Source organism: Megalops cyprinoides, chromosome 5, assembly GCF_013368585.1.
Source record: "Megalops cyprinoides isolate fMegCyp1 chromosome 5, fMegCyp1.pri, whole genome shotgun sequence".
NCBI classification, from domain to species: Eukaryota; Metazoa; Chordata; class Actinopteri; order Elopiformes; family Megalopidae; genus Megalops; species Megalops cyprinoides.
Window position 1 is genome coordinate 21,724,873 of NC_050587.1, and position 12,455 is coordinate 21,737,327.

At 40.2% G+C, this 12,455-nt stretch overlaps 2 protein-coding genes across 4 annotated transcripts; one reads left to right on the plus strand and one right to left on the minus strand.

Annotated features, from left to right (window-relative positions):
* Positions 1-4,617: 4,617 nt before the first annotated feature.
* On the minus strand, positions 4,618-7,978 carry LOC118778149 (dual specificity protein phosphatase 26). 3 transcript variants are annotated; one of them, XM_036529538.1, is made up of 4 exons: positions 7,418-7,978; positions 6,219-6,431; positions 5,597-5,808; positions 4,618-4,817 (listed from the first exon to the last, which is right to left on the minus strand). In XM_036529538.1, the coding sequence occupies exons 2-4, from the start codon at positions 6,395-6,397 to the stop codon at positions 4,618-4,620; spliced, it is 591 nt and encodes a 196-aa protein (XP_036385431.1). In that variant the 5' UTR covers positions 6,398-6,431; positions 7,418-7,978. The 3 variants fall into 3 exon arrangements, with proteins under 3 accessions (XP_036385431.1, XP_036385430.1, XP_036385429.1); XM_036529537.1 differs by having other exon boundaries at positions 6,219-6,428; positions 7,133-7,978; XM_036529536.1 differs by having other exon boundaries at positions 7,133-7,978.
* Positions 7,979-8,504: 526 nt separating this feature from the next.
* Positions 8,505-11,805, plus strand: lsm1 (LSM1, U6 small nuclear RNA associated). The gene is made up of 4 exons (XM_036529563.1): positions 8,505-8,655; positions 9,437-9,505; positions 9,871-9,986; positions 10,337-11,805. The coding sequence occupies exons 1-4, from the start codon at positions 8,610-8,612 to the stop codon at positions 10,505-10,507; spliced, it is 402 nt and encodes a 133-aa protein (XP_036385456.1). The 5' UTR covers positions 8,505-8,609; the 3' UTR covers positions 10,508-11,805.
* Positions 11,806-12,455: the final 650 nt, after the last annotated feature.

Consider the following 12,455-nt stretch of genomic DNA (forward strand, 5'->3'; position numbering starts at 1 on the left):
GGCAAAGGAATTGTTTGACATATTATGAAAGGAGAAACTGCTGATAAATCTATGACGTTTTGCTGTCCAAAAAGCTCAAATGGGATTTTCAGTAGGTGAGTTCATGATGTGAGAAAGTAAAGAAAAGAAATATAAAAATAAAAGAGCGGTAATCCTAGCTAATACCAGTTTATTTAGACACACAATTTTCAACAGTACAGAGAGTTATTATAAAGAAAGCATTAAAAAAATTCAAACAAAATTTTCAGTAGTAAGAAAGAATTCAGAGGAGATACTATACTTGAAATTAAAAATACATTGTTAAGGCATCACAATCACCTCTATTTGCTGCTTCATTTAATTAATTCCACAGGTTTGGTGATATAAAAATAATGATTGATAAAAAATGATTCAAGTATTCCTATAGAAAGGTTCTTTAAAGTAGGAAGGTATGAATGTATAAACAGATTTCAGATCCTATGTTAATGTGGCACAAACTGACCAGATAGAATGCACCACATCTACTGCAGAATGCAACATTAGCAAAAGGGGTTAGTTTCTCAGATGTACAATAATTTCTCTCTCATGAACTGCTATGTCACACCATCTCAATACAACACTTATATCAGAGAAATTCCATTGTATTGTTTGCTTTTTTGTCTGGGATAATGGTCCAGATTTAATCTAATTTGCCACTGTGCTTTGTCCATGGACATATTTAGTCAAGACATTTCTTCACAAAATTATTAGTTTAGTGCTTGCTAAGTGAAACAGAAACACTGCAGGAAAAAAAGGAAAAAGTGATTCTTTCCAAGGACAAAGCACATTGCAGTTTGATTGAACCTGGGCATTGGTTTCCACAAGCTACAGCACCACCTAAAGGCCAACAGAACAAGTACGTGTCTCTGACTGAAGTAATGATCCTCTATGTAGGAATTCTCTTTCATGCCTGGCTGACATCTTGAATCAGAGAACAAAACAAAACAGTATTCCCATTGCATAGGGGTCGTAGCCATTTCAGGAAACATCCAGTGAAGATGTTTTTTTTTTACTTGAAATATTGTAGCATATCGACTGGTTCAAATTACTATGTAAGGTACTGGCCCATTTCAGTTTATGAATACTATTTACTTAATGTCGGTATTGAATATGCTTAAAATAATAACATATCAGGAAAGCTTTCTCAAACTTTACTGTTTTAAAAGCATAAGGGCATAAAATAACAATAAGAAATAAATACAGGAACATCAAACAAAAACCTGTAAAAGAGTCTTTGACCTTCTAACTGATGCATCATGTCTGAATCCTTCCTTTACCAAGTGACAACATTTTGCTTTTCTTGTGCCTTTTCTAAATGTCACACCCTGTTCTTATTTTTAAAAATAATTTGGCAGACGTTCTTGTTTGGGGTTGACAGTTAGGATTATAACTTGTACACACAAGTGAATACAAATACAGTTAACTCACCAACAGTAAAAGTTAATCAACGGTTAACAACACCATACACAATAACACAACACATAATGCAATCACAGTAATAAAGTAAAACATACAATAATCATCATGAGATAAAGCCAGGGACCCCCTTTGGTCCTCCCCAGGATAGACACTCATGGAGTCCATGCATCTGGGTTTTTTGTGATTGGGGTCAGGTTATGAGGGTGGTGGCTACAGTTCTGGTGCTTTCTGTTGCCATTCCAGATTCATGATAAAATCCGCAACACTTTGGACAAGCAACTTTCCTCCAACCAATTTCAGTTGGGAGCTACTGAATGAACAATGACCTTGTTATACAATATTAGTGCAGGTGCCCTGTCTGGCAGCCCTGGCTATCACTGCCCTGTAAATACCTTGACATTAGACTCTGAGGCTTAGGAAGAATCCTGAATGCGGGATATCTTTTGAAGTAACGCTCTGGGAGAGGATAAGTCAGTGCAGTCCATGCGCATTCAAAAATATATTGCTCCAGACAGCAACTTGATGTTGTATAACCACATTGACCTGACAACAGGGAGTGCTCGCCAAGCTACCTTGATATGTCTATTGAAGAGGGAACACGCTGAAAAATTCTAAAGGCTCCCTCGCTCAAAGGATGCGACTGAGTAAAAACACTCTCAGGAGAATTATTCTGCTGAAACTACTGGCACTACTTTTTTTTTTTTAAGTGAGCATTGATCAGGCAGGAAAGACAAACCCTTTTCCTTTAAAAAAAATGCTGCGGTGTTTGTGTTTTAGAAAAGACACTTAGTAAGTAAAAAGAGTGCATTTTCCAAAGGGGATTTTCTGCCATTGATGTTTTTGATTTCTTCCAGCCTGAAGTAAATGCCCTGTAGAGTTTTCACAGTTCTGGATGCTTGGTCCAGGAAGTAGTCACCTGTGGTAGAATATAACTTTTAAATGGCTAGCGGGATGTTCCCCACAAAGGTTAGTCATAATGCAAAGAAAATTGTCCCTTACCTACCTCATCTCTCCTCAAACTCTCAGTGAACCTTTCTAGGATGAATCTACCAATCTATTCCATCAGAGGAGCTGCATTTGAACATGTTCCTCTTTTAAAGAGAAGAGACGGAAACACCCCGCAGCAAAACAAGATACCGCAACTGACTTTCCCAAAAAAAGGGAAAAAAGGGTGATGTTTCAGAGGCCCAGCAGGTATAATGCAACAGTGCTTGTCCTCTATATTAGGTCCATTTTTAGATAAAGCTGCACTGGACTGATGTCATCAACATGAGAAATAAAGTTTGACCTTAGATGGATTAGTCAGAGCCAAGTTTCAGATGGGAAGCAAGGTGGAATGAACTTCATTAAGCACCAGACATAGTCATTGTTAAATATGCGTGTGTGGGTTTATCTTTGTATCGTAATTATTACATGGTCAACTTTATCTTGAAATAAGAATGTATGAGAATAACTTTCATTTTATTATTAATTTAAAAACATTTTCCTCTGTTGCACAGAACTCCTTTTTGCCACGTTTCCATATTTGTTCTCCTAAAATAAGAACATAGGTCTGGCTTTTCAGAGAAGTTTGGAGCCATGTAAAAAGACAAAATTGATATGTGTCTTCTGCCCATTTTGTGCATTGCTATCTCATGAGCAGAGCTCAACCCAGGTTTCGGGTGCAACTTCTCAAATGTGTGGGAAACGACATAAAAACCCTTTTTCTCTTGATTACAATACTTTAAGAAGTTATTCATACGCATCCCAATTTTAAGATTGACCCCTGCTCTCAGTGGTCTGGTGTCTGTTTCACATGACAAAGGATAACACTTAAATACTCCAAAGAACAACACTGGTACAATCACTGGCCACAGTCTCACTCTGACATCTAGCCACTACGGTATATTTGCTACATTTGAGTGGAGCTGGCATATGTTACGAGTTATCTGGCAGCTCGGTGCTACACAACATGATCTCGATTCCCACTAGACGTAAATGAAGAGGTGCAGAGCTTAAGAAGGTGCAGACGAACATCAAGCTATGGATGAAACTGAGGATACTTGAGGTATTTCATATTCCCGCAATCCGACAGCCCTGTTCGGGGCGTCGGCCCCTCCTTGGAATCTGTGCGTACCCTTCTGTCACACTGTTGTAGGAGTGCAATAACTCCAAAGTTCCATGACAGTGTGCTCTTGAGAGAGAGCAAGAGAGCTTTCCTGCCTTGGGGGCACCTAAAAAGTTGCACCAGGAAAGCCCAGCCCCCATCAGCCACGCTAAAATTCCCACACTTGGCAATCCAGGCAGTTATAAGCTTAAATAACAAATTTAAAGAGCAAAGGCATATTATTTTGCATCCCCTGTACTGTTGGCACCTATTTTGTTTGTCGAGCTCTGGTCTCAACTTTCCTAAGGGGGAGTGAACCGGTCTGCTTGCTTAAGACTGAATCCATTATCTACGCAGAGTCCTCCAGAGCAGTCATGCTACGAGATCCGCTGTTTCCAACCTTAGAACAGAACGGCAAGCAACCCAGCAGGCAGAAAAAGTGTGCATCACAAACAACTTTGCCCTTGTCACTGACTGTCACTGACAAACATCTCTGTGCGTGTTGCACTTTTCCTTCCCTCACAAATTCAAATAGGCAGGAAAAAATGATCTAGGACAAAGTCTGTTTGCCTTGAGGGAGCAGATCAAGCCAGAGAAACAAATGAATGATATAACATTTTAGGTCTACGCACCCAGGGAAATTTTTCATGTTACATTTTTCAATCTAATTTTTCCATGCTAAATCAACAACGAAAAACCGTGAATTCAACATTTTTGTGCCTGCTGGGGAGCCTGTGATCACAGCGCCCTTACAAGTATGTAAGGACGATGTCAATTTGCTACATGAGTGTAAGGGAATGTCAGCAAATTTTGGCTATCACACTAGTTGCCTCACTGATTTGCTTGGCAGACACTCTGCATTCTTCCAGCTCCAAAAGGAAGACCTTATCTTCACTTGAATTGTCCATTTGTGAACTACAGTGTATAGGATTATCAGGCAAGAACCAAGGTTGGAAACCGCTTAAGAAGAGATGTTGTCTGATCACCAGCACACTGAAAAGGACACATCTTTGAGAGTTGTCAGAATCATGGGGACTGCTCTCCCTGTCACACCCCGCCCCCTCCCCTATCCTTCCTCAGTCCCCCCCGCCACCTTAGGTCTTCCGGCTGTCACGGAGGATGCTGTCCAGCCCGTTGAGCTGGCGCAGGAAGCCACGGTTGGGGATGACCCCGCGATGGTCCTTCACTGTTCTAATGGCCTCCACCAGGGTCATTTTCTGTCGGATCATCAGGTAGGCCAGCACCAGGGTGGCCGATCGACTCACTCCCACGGCGCAGTGCACCAGGATCTTTCCTGAAGGACCACCAGAAACACAACTTTCAGTGCTCTCTTGCCCACCCAATAAAAACCCCATTTCCCTCATTCTCCAAGCAGGCACAGGAAGATGTTTTATTAGACACGGCAAGGATGTAATTTTAAGCCATAAAACAAGCAATGGCTGTTGGCAAGTATCTTTGGCTGTTTCTGCGACAGACACAGCATTAAGCTGAATAAAATGAACATAATTAAATTGCCTAAAAATACCACATTTTACTGCAACCTTGTTCTCAGTCTTTTTGAAAACCCATGTACGCAGCTGTGGGACCTCTTTTTTGTGCTCTGTCCCTAACAGATAGACAGCATGGAATGTTCCAACCTGAGTGTAACTAAACCTGAACCTCTGAAGGGAGAGGTCAAGTAAAACAGATCACCTACACTGTGTGAACTGATGGCTGGTTGGCCTCAACAGTATTGTTAGCACTGTGATACTAAAATTACCTGAGCAATTACGAAACATGTTAGTAATTGTTTATTACATTACTGTCTCTGCATTTACACTTTGCAATGAAATTTATTTCATACGGTGCTGAGCATTTGTAATAATTCTGTATGTTGTTCTGGATTTGCTTTTGTCCTGACAAAAAAACCAACCAAAAAAAAAAACAAAAAAAACAAAGAATAATAATAATAATGTCATGGACTTTAGCCATACTAAGTCTGTTAAAGCAAATCTTTCCTTTTCGCAAATACCATGACGGTCCAAACCATAACACGAAAAATCAAGCGGCTTTGATTGATTATCTGCCTCTCACCTCCACTGCTGAGCGCTTTGTGGATGAATTCGGCTGCCGGGTAGAAGTTGACGCTCATGTCGAAGGTAGGCGAGTCGTGTGCCTCTATGCCTTGGTAGGTGATGTTCATACCCTCGTAGTACTCCGCACCGCTTCGCCACTTGCTGTGCGCACAGTTCAAGATGTGCGTAATGCCGAGCTTTACCAGTTCGCGACGGTCTGCTGCTATGTCTCTGCAATATTAATACAATATGGTGATTTTCAGTGCTACTACATGGTTAAACAAAGGAGGTCTATAAACCTCGTTGGCTAAATTGTCGTTAAGTCTGTCTCAATAGATGAATACTTTCTTTGATCTAAAATAATTAAAAATCAACGGAACCAAATTTACAGGTCCAGATGTGTCACTTCCAATTGGTTACGTCTGTATTATGATTATGGTGGCTGTATGGCGGCTCTATGACACGTCATTTAATTAAGTGTGGTAACAGGTGCACATCAAAAAATGATACTACGCAATAATGTTTCCAGCACTTTGTTATATCAAGGGTGGGCAAGCAGGGGTTTTCAGAATATGCTCATCGACAGAAGACTCCACAAAAAAGAAAGAATAATTGATACCTAGATGACTAAAATAACTTACTGATCGCCAATATAGAGGCCTGGCCACACTTCATCTGCGTGGTTGCAGGCGGTTTTCCCAGTGTAGAGCAGCCGCTCGAGCTCAGCTACGGTCAGTACGGGGGAACCACGCTCCGAATCTCTCCGGCTGGGGGATCTGGAGCTGCTCCGGGACCTTGAGAATCTCGACATGAACGCCATTGGAAACGCGGAATTCAGCGGCGATTACCCTCTGCTGGAAAAGAGCGCGACAACTAGTCTCACGTTCCTGTCAAACGTTTTAACAGTCTGTTTTTATAACAAGGAAAATTATAGTTTGGCTGCAAAAGATACAAAACAGCTCCACAGGTACTGACTAAATGTGGTTATGTATCCATGTCTTTATTATATTTTTTATCGCACAGTTTTTAAAATAATTCTCTTCCTAATCGCTCGTACATATCAGTATTGTAAACACATGCAGAATCATCCAAAACACACATGCTATATTTTATTTTAAAGAAACTTGAAACCACTGCACCTTCACCTAAACTTTGATTGTACACATTGTCAGACACAAGGTCTCAATGCTGTTATTACTGTACTATCTACTAAGATAAAGTAATATCAAACAGGAGAATGAAGCAGACATTTTTGTATAATCATGATATTTGATTAATTTTCGCGCTTTTAACGCCCCATGGTTGTTTTTTATTCCATATTTTAGTTAACTCACCGGTACATATTGTCCTGCATCAATCACTCACGCTAGCTAATACCGCTCAATGTCACCAATGACTACCGAAGGCAAATCACATCTGAACAACATTGTCATCGAAAAGAAAAAAAAATCATAAAACAAGGAAGAACGTCAGTTGTCACATTACATATCGTTACATGCAGAATTATTATTAGTGATATCTTTAGCATAGTGATATACACAGTCTCCGCATCTACCTGTGAAGCTGCACGTCTCAGTTGCCCTCAGTCGTGGGACGAATATTCCAGCACAGCACAAGAAGCCATGTTTTTGCCTTCATATCAAACAGGCTGCTTAAAACAGTGCGCGCGACGAGTGATTTATTTATTCCGATACGGATAGTTATTGATTTCTGCACGAGATCCACCTAATCTCTCACCGCGAAAAAAGAACTAAAATCCACAGTTTCTTTAAAACCCTGACGTGTAAATAGAACACATGAGAAACAAGGCCACGAGAAGACTATATTCGATTTAAGTTACCTGTTTTTGCGAAGCAGTATTCGGTGTGCCAGCATTTAATGACAGTAAATTATTGTTCTCTCTATATTTGGCCCTTTAAATACAACACTAGTACTATAGCACTAGTAGTACTTGATACCATTCATAATACAAAACCATCTCGCGCCAACATCGTGAGTATAATATCATTTGCTCATTTCCACTCCAAAGGGCATTGCACCTGCTCGTCTGATCTGTTGGTGATACAGGAGACACAAAGAAAACAAAAGGCCTAGTGAAGCTATATTCTGTTGTATTTTAAAACATTTTAGATTGTAACCGCAACCAACAGGTGCCAGGTTTCGTCGCTACATATCGTTAGATCAGGCAGATTCATGCAAATACCTTGGAAATATATAAATAAAATTACAAAACATCCTTAAGGGCCACGTAGCATCAAATCTCACTTGTTCGGCGCCAGAAACAGAGCGTTCACTAAAAATAATTCTCTTCATACTTGTCTCTGTTGTTTCATGATTGAAAGCAATGTATTGCTTGATCGGATGGTCTCCATGCGCTACTGTAAATTCTCGAACAGAACCGTCTAAGGATACCCAAATTTAACCATTTACTTTTCAATATTGAAGGCTTTACCGCCATCTCGTGATAGAAATATATAGTGCAACCGACGCCGCAAGCCGTTATTTTGTCGTGGTCCATATACTTATGAAGTAAAAAAGCAGTGTACAACATAAAATTCATTTTTTCTTGAGAGTCTTAAACGAATCTACATGCAGTCGCATTTCAAATAAATTCGCAAAACATCGCTATGTTTATGCTTAATATTGAACTGTTATACTGTTATATGACCCCATATAAAAATAAAAACCTTAAAGCAAGCATATGCTTGACAAAACCACAAAAAGGAACGTCACCCTGGATACACGCCATTGGTGTTTCATTCATGTATCTTTCACCAGACATAAAAACGGGAGTGCTGATTTTAAACAGCTGCCAACAAAATGAGCACTGCCTACTAAGCACCAGACAGCTCACTCGTGCGACTGAAATGGCCCTATAAAGGGTTAAACCGGGCAGGAAGTGGCTCCCATAGCCTTTTCCACTTCCTGTGAAGAAAGGGTTCACATTTTTTGAACGATTCATGGCCTGAAACAAACAGAAGAGGCCAAAATAAAGATTAAAATAGAATAGCAGAATATCGTGTTGATCCAAAATGAATTACATGCCAGGGACAGCGAGCCTCATCGAGGATATCGATAGTAAGTCCAGTCGTCAAGGTTGTGGTGGCTACCAGCTAGCGAGTTAGCTGCTTGATAGTGACTTATTTTATCGTCATCTTCATTAGTTTTTTTTACTTAAGTTATGGACCCCATCATTAAGGAAAAATGTGGAATCGTAGATAATTACAGTTTTGTCAGCAATTCACTCATCTGCCAAGCTAATCATTTGCTGACTGGATTGCTGTGCAGCTGTAACAAGCAGCAAATTTGGCTAACTAGCAAGATAGCTACCATTAGCTATCCTCTGCAAGCATTTGTTAGTTGGCAGTTAACTACACTTGATAAAACGACAAAGGACATAAAACACTTGAGCTGACTAAGTAGTCAGCTGTTTTGGGGACGATGTATCGTTGTGTTAATGCCAGTTGGCATTAACCCTATAAACGTGCATGAACCCTATGAACATCTGTACCCCGAGCTAACGTTAGCACGTGAGCGTTCAAGAAAAAAAAATGATTACTGGTGGTAGTTGTTACTAAATATATACATTCGTAATGTTGAAAACAATTTAGCCTTAAAAGTACCAAAGTACACTTGAAATACCAGAGACTGGTTGGTATGTCGTTGCTAAAGCTTGGTGCAGGGCTGGAGGTGTAATGAGAACAGGTTGTGATTTTTCTTAATGATAGTCATTCTTGAACATTTTAGTGCGGTTTTGTTAAGCGATTTCGCAAACATTAAACCGTATAATACTGTATGTTTTATAAGGCTACCCAACTTCATCCCGGAGTTCTGAACTGCTTTTCTTGAAAACCCTTAGAGAAACACCTTGTGCTCCTCCGAGATGGAAGAACGTTGATCGGGTTTCTAAGAAGCATCGACCAGTTTGGTATGTAAGTACGCTGGTATTGATTGGCCTTGTAGGACTTTGTATATGGTGGCGCATCAGGCAGTCGCCATTTCAGCTGCAAAGTCAAAATTAGTTGCTGTACTGCAAATTATTCAACGTACGTTGACCATCCAAATTGTGTAGAATTTTTCTGTGACAATTATATCATGGAACTATGCAGAAGAGACATTCATGTGGAGGAAAGATCAGGGGCCTGGACATTTCATGGGTCAAATGTGAAGGCAATGCATATACTCAATTTTTACCTATGTGGTCAGGAATATTCTAATAAATTTAACTTTGTAAAGCTTCAGGTTCATTGCCAGTGCATCACACAAAGCATCTTTGTTGTGCATTCTCTGCAGCTAATCTGGTTTTGCATCAAACTGTGGAGCGTATACACGTGGGCAAGAAATACGGGGACATTCCAAGAGGAATATTCATAGTCCGTGGAGAGAACGTCGTTCTCCTTGGAGAAATTGTAAGTGTCCCTCTTTGATTCCATCCAAAACCATTATAGGAGGTTCCCCTGAGGGGTGGTGTAAGGATGAGAAAGCTGCTGATTCATTAAACAGGTAACAGTAATACTTTCAGTCCCTATAGCCTTTTCTTAAGGAGCTTAAAGCATGTCCTATGACATCAAGGCATGGAAATGGTGCTCCTAATGCATACCAGTTTTAGCCATTCCAAGTCTGACTGGAAGCAGGTTATTATACTAGGCATCCACCTGCTTTTTATAAAAGTTGGAATGGCTCTCACTGCTGTGTGTTCCCTGAGTGGGAGCTCTGATTTTAGAGGAGTTATGGGTGTGAATGTGCGCTTACTTGGCAGGACCTGGAGAAAGAGAGCGACACAGTCTTAAAGCAGGTGTCTATTGAGGAGATCCTGGAAGAGCAGCGAGTGCAACAGCAGGCCAAATCGGAGGCAGAGAAGGCCAAGCTGCAGGCCCTCAAAGAGAGAGGACTGTCCATCCCCAAGACAGATGTGCTGGATGAATATTGATACACCACTTTTTTTTCCCCCTTAATCGTACTGTTCTTCTTCAACTGACATTATGGCAAACCCTGGGAAAAGATACAGGGAAAGAAAAAAAGGTTGGGAATGGTTTTCCAAAAATGGAATGAGAAGATTTTTTTTTATTTTAGATTGCATTTAGATTTAAAGAAACTATGTGTGCGCCATCATCCTATGGGTACGTGCGATGTCTGAAGTCACGTTGGACCTAAGGGCACAACAAAAAGCACTTCTTTTTGCTGGTTTAGTTTTACATGATGTTTCTTAGCAGAAAATAATGACCTTGACTTATCCAGTAGTGTTTTTTTTTAACATAAATTTGATGGAATGATGGCCTCTTGGTTTCCATTTAAATGTAAAGTGATCAATCAAACAATGTTACTGGAAACATTTGTGTTCTATTAAATACCATTTATTTTTTTATTAACTTGATTGTTATTAAAGGCTGCTCATCAGGTTTGTCAGTGGCCCACTGGCCTTGTGATCCAGCAATATTTTAATGGTTCAGTGTTTGGTTGTATCAGACAAATAATTGCTCCCACACTGCCCTCCTCCTTTGTGCTCAACACTTATGGACCAAGTAATGGCTTTGCAATGAAATAGTTTTGCCTCTAGGGGGCACTACAGTCCAAGCTGAGTCACAGTTACTGAAGTACTGGTGGGCATTGAAGTCTCCTTAACATCTTAACCCAAGTATGTCATATATTATTAATACTCTATGAATAATGGAGGCCTGTAGATTTGTGTTTTAAGAGTTTGCACAAATGATGAAGGATAAGGAAGGTCAATGCCAAAACTTAATTTTTATTTGATGAATGTTTATTTATTCTATGAATAGTTCAAATGGCAGCAGTGGGCAAAAAATACAAGGAATTTAAGCTTTGCGGTCTTCATCAGTGTGTGATGCAACACGATCTCTCCATTTTTCAAGTCCACGAAGGAAGCATATGTGACAATTCGTGTAACCATTGGGTTGGCTATACCCACTTAATATTTCCCATGTATGATTAAAAATCAATCACAGCTGGCTGACACTAAAAATTGTTTCATGTGTTGGTGCAAAATTTTAGATAACACTGAGGAACAAACTATTGCAACAATTGCTTATATAAAAACCAACTGGGGATCACCTTAAACCAGCCAAAGCCAAATAATATACAAATTATATACAGTGTGGCAGTGTAGTATAGTGGTAAAGAGCAGGGATAATAACAAAGTGTGTGCAGATTTGATTCCCTGCAGGGGTACTGCAGCTGTACCCTTGGGCCAGGTACTTAACCCAGAATTCCCCCAGTAAATATCCAGCTGTGTATATGGATCACATGTAAAAAAAAAAAAAAATTGCAACCTATATAAGGCACTGTGGATAACGGCATCTGATAAATGCCCATAATGTAACGTAAAGTGCAGATGAAATACAAATTTGAAATAAACTTGGTAAAAAGTAAAGGAGATATGGAAATCATTTTAAAAATGGTATCCCCTGTCTCTGATTTGCTCTCTAATGATAAGAACTATTGGTGGAAATGGTCCCTGCAGTCAGCTGGGGGTGTTCCCTAGCCAACTGCAGGGCCAAGTGAGGTCACTTTCAAGACTCGTTTCTGTATTATCAAATCTTATTAGGGTTGCACAATATAACTTCTGAAAAAAGTCTGTAACCACAGTCGGAATTTGTACGCCAACTGTAACTGGGAGTCTGCAGTGGTAGGATGTAAGCAGCTTCACCCAGCCACGGTAAGGAGGCCTTGTGCTGGCCAAGGCTTGTCAGCTCAATGACTCATCAGGTGCCTGCAAATTGCCAAGTTGTCGCCAGTGGTAGACGCTCTCTTGTGATGCACGTTTAATTTGTAGAGCGTAAAATGGCAGTCGGCAGGAAGCAAAAGTATTGCAGGTTTGCATGTGCCTTGCTTCAGTGCTGTCTGTGCAGGAGGGTGGT

Bases quoted from the DNA above. Each gene is read 5' to 3' on its own strand.
- lsm1 (XM_036529563.1), top strand. From the start codon at position 8,610: ATGAATTACATGCCAGGGACAGCGAGCCTCATCGAGGATATCGATA. The intron at 9,506-9,870 runs GTATGTAAGTAC...CATTCTCTGCAG, and splicing joins AAGAAGCATCGACCAGTTTG to CTAATCTGGTTTTGCATCAA. The intron at 9,987-10,336 runs GTAAGTGTCCCT...CTTACTTGGCAG, and splicing joins TCGTTCTCCTTGGAGAAATT to GACCTGGAGAAAGAGAGCGA.
- LOC118778149 (XM_036529538.1), bottom strand. From the start codon at position 6,397: ATGGCGTTCATGTCGAGATTCTCAAGGTCCCGGAGCAGCTCCAGATCC. The intron at 5,809-6,218 runs GTAAGTTATTTT...TTAATATTGCAG, and splicing joins GGCCTCTATATTGGCGATCA to AGACATAGCAGCAGACCGTC. The intron at 4,818-5,596 runs GTGAGAGGCAGA...GTGGTCCTTCAG, and splicing joins CAAAGCGCTCAGCAGTGGAG to GAAAGATCCTGGTGCACTGC.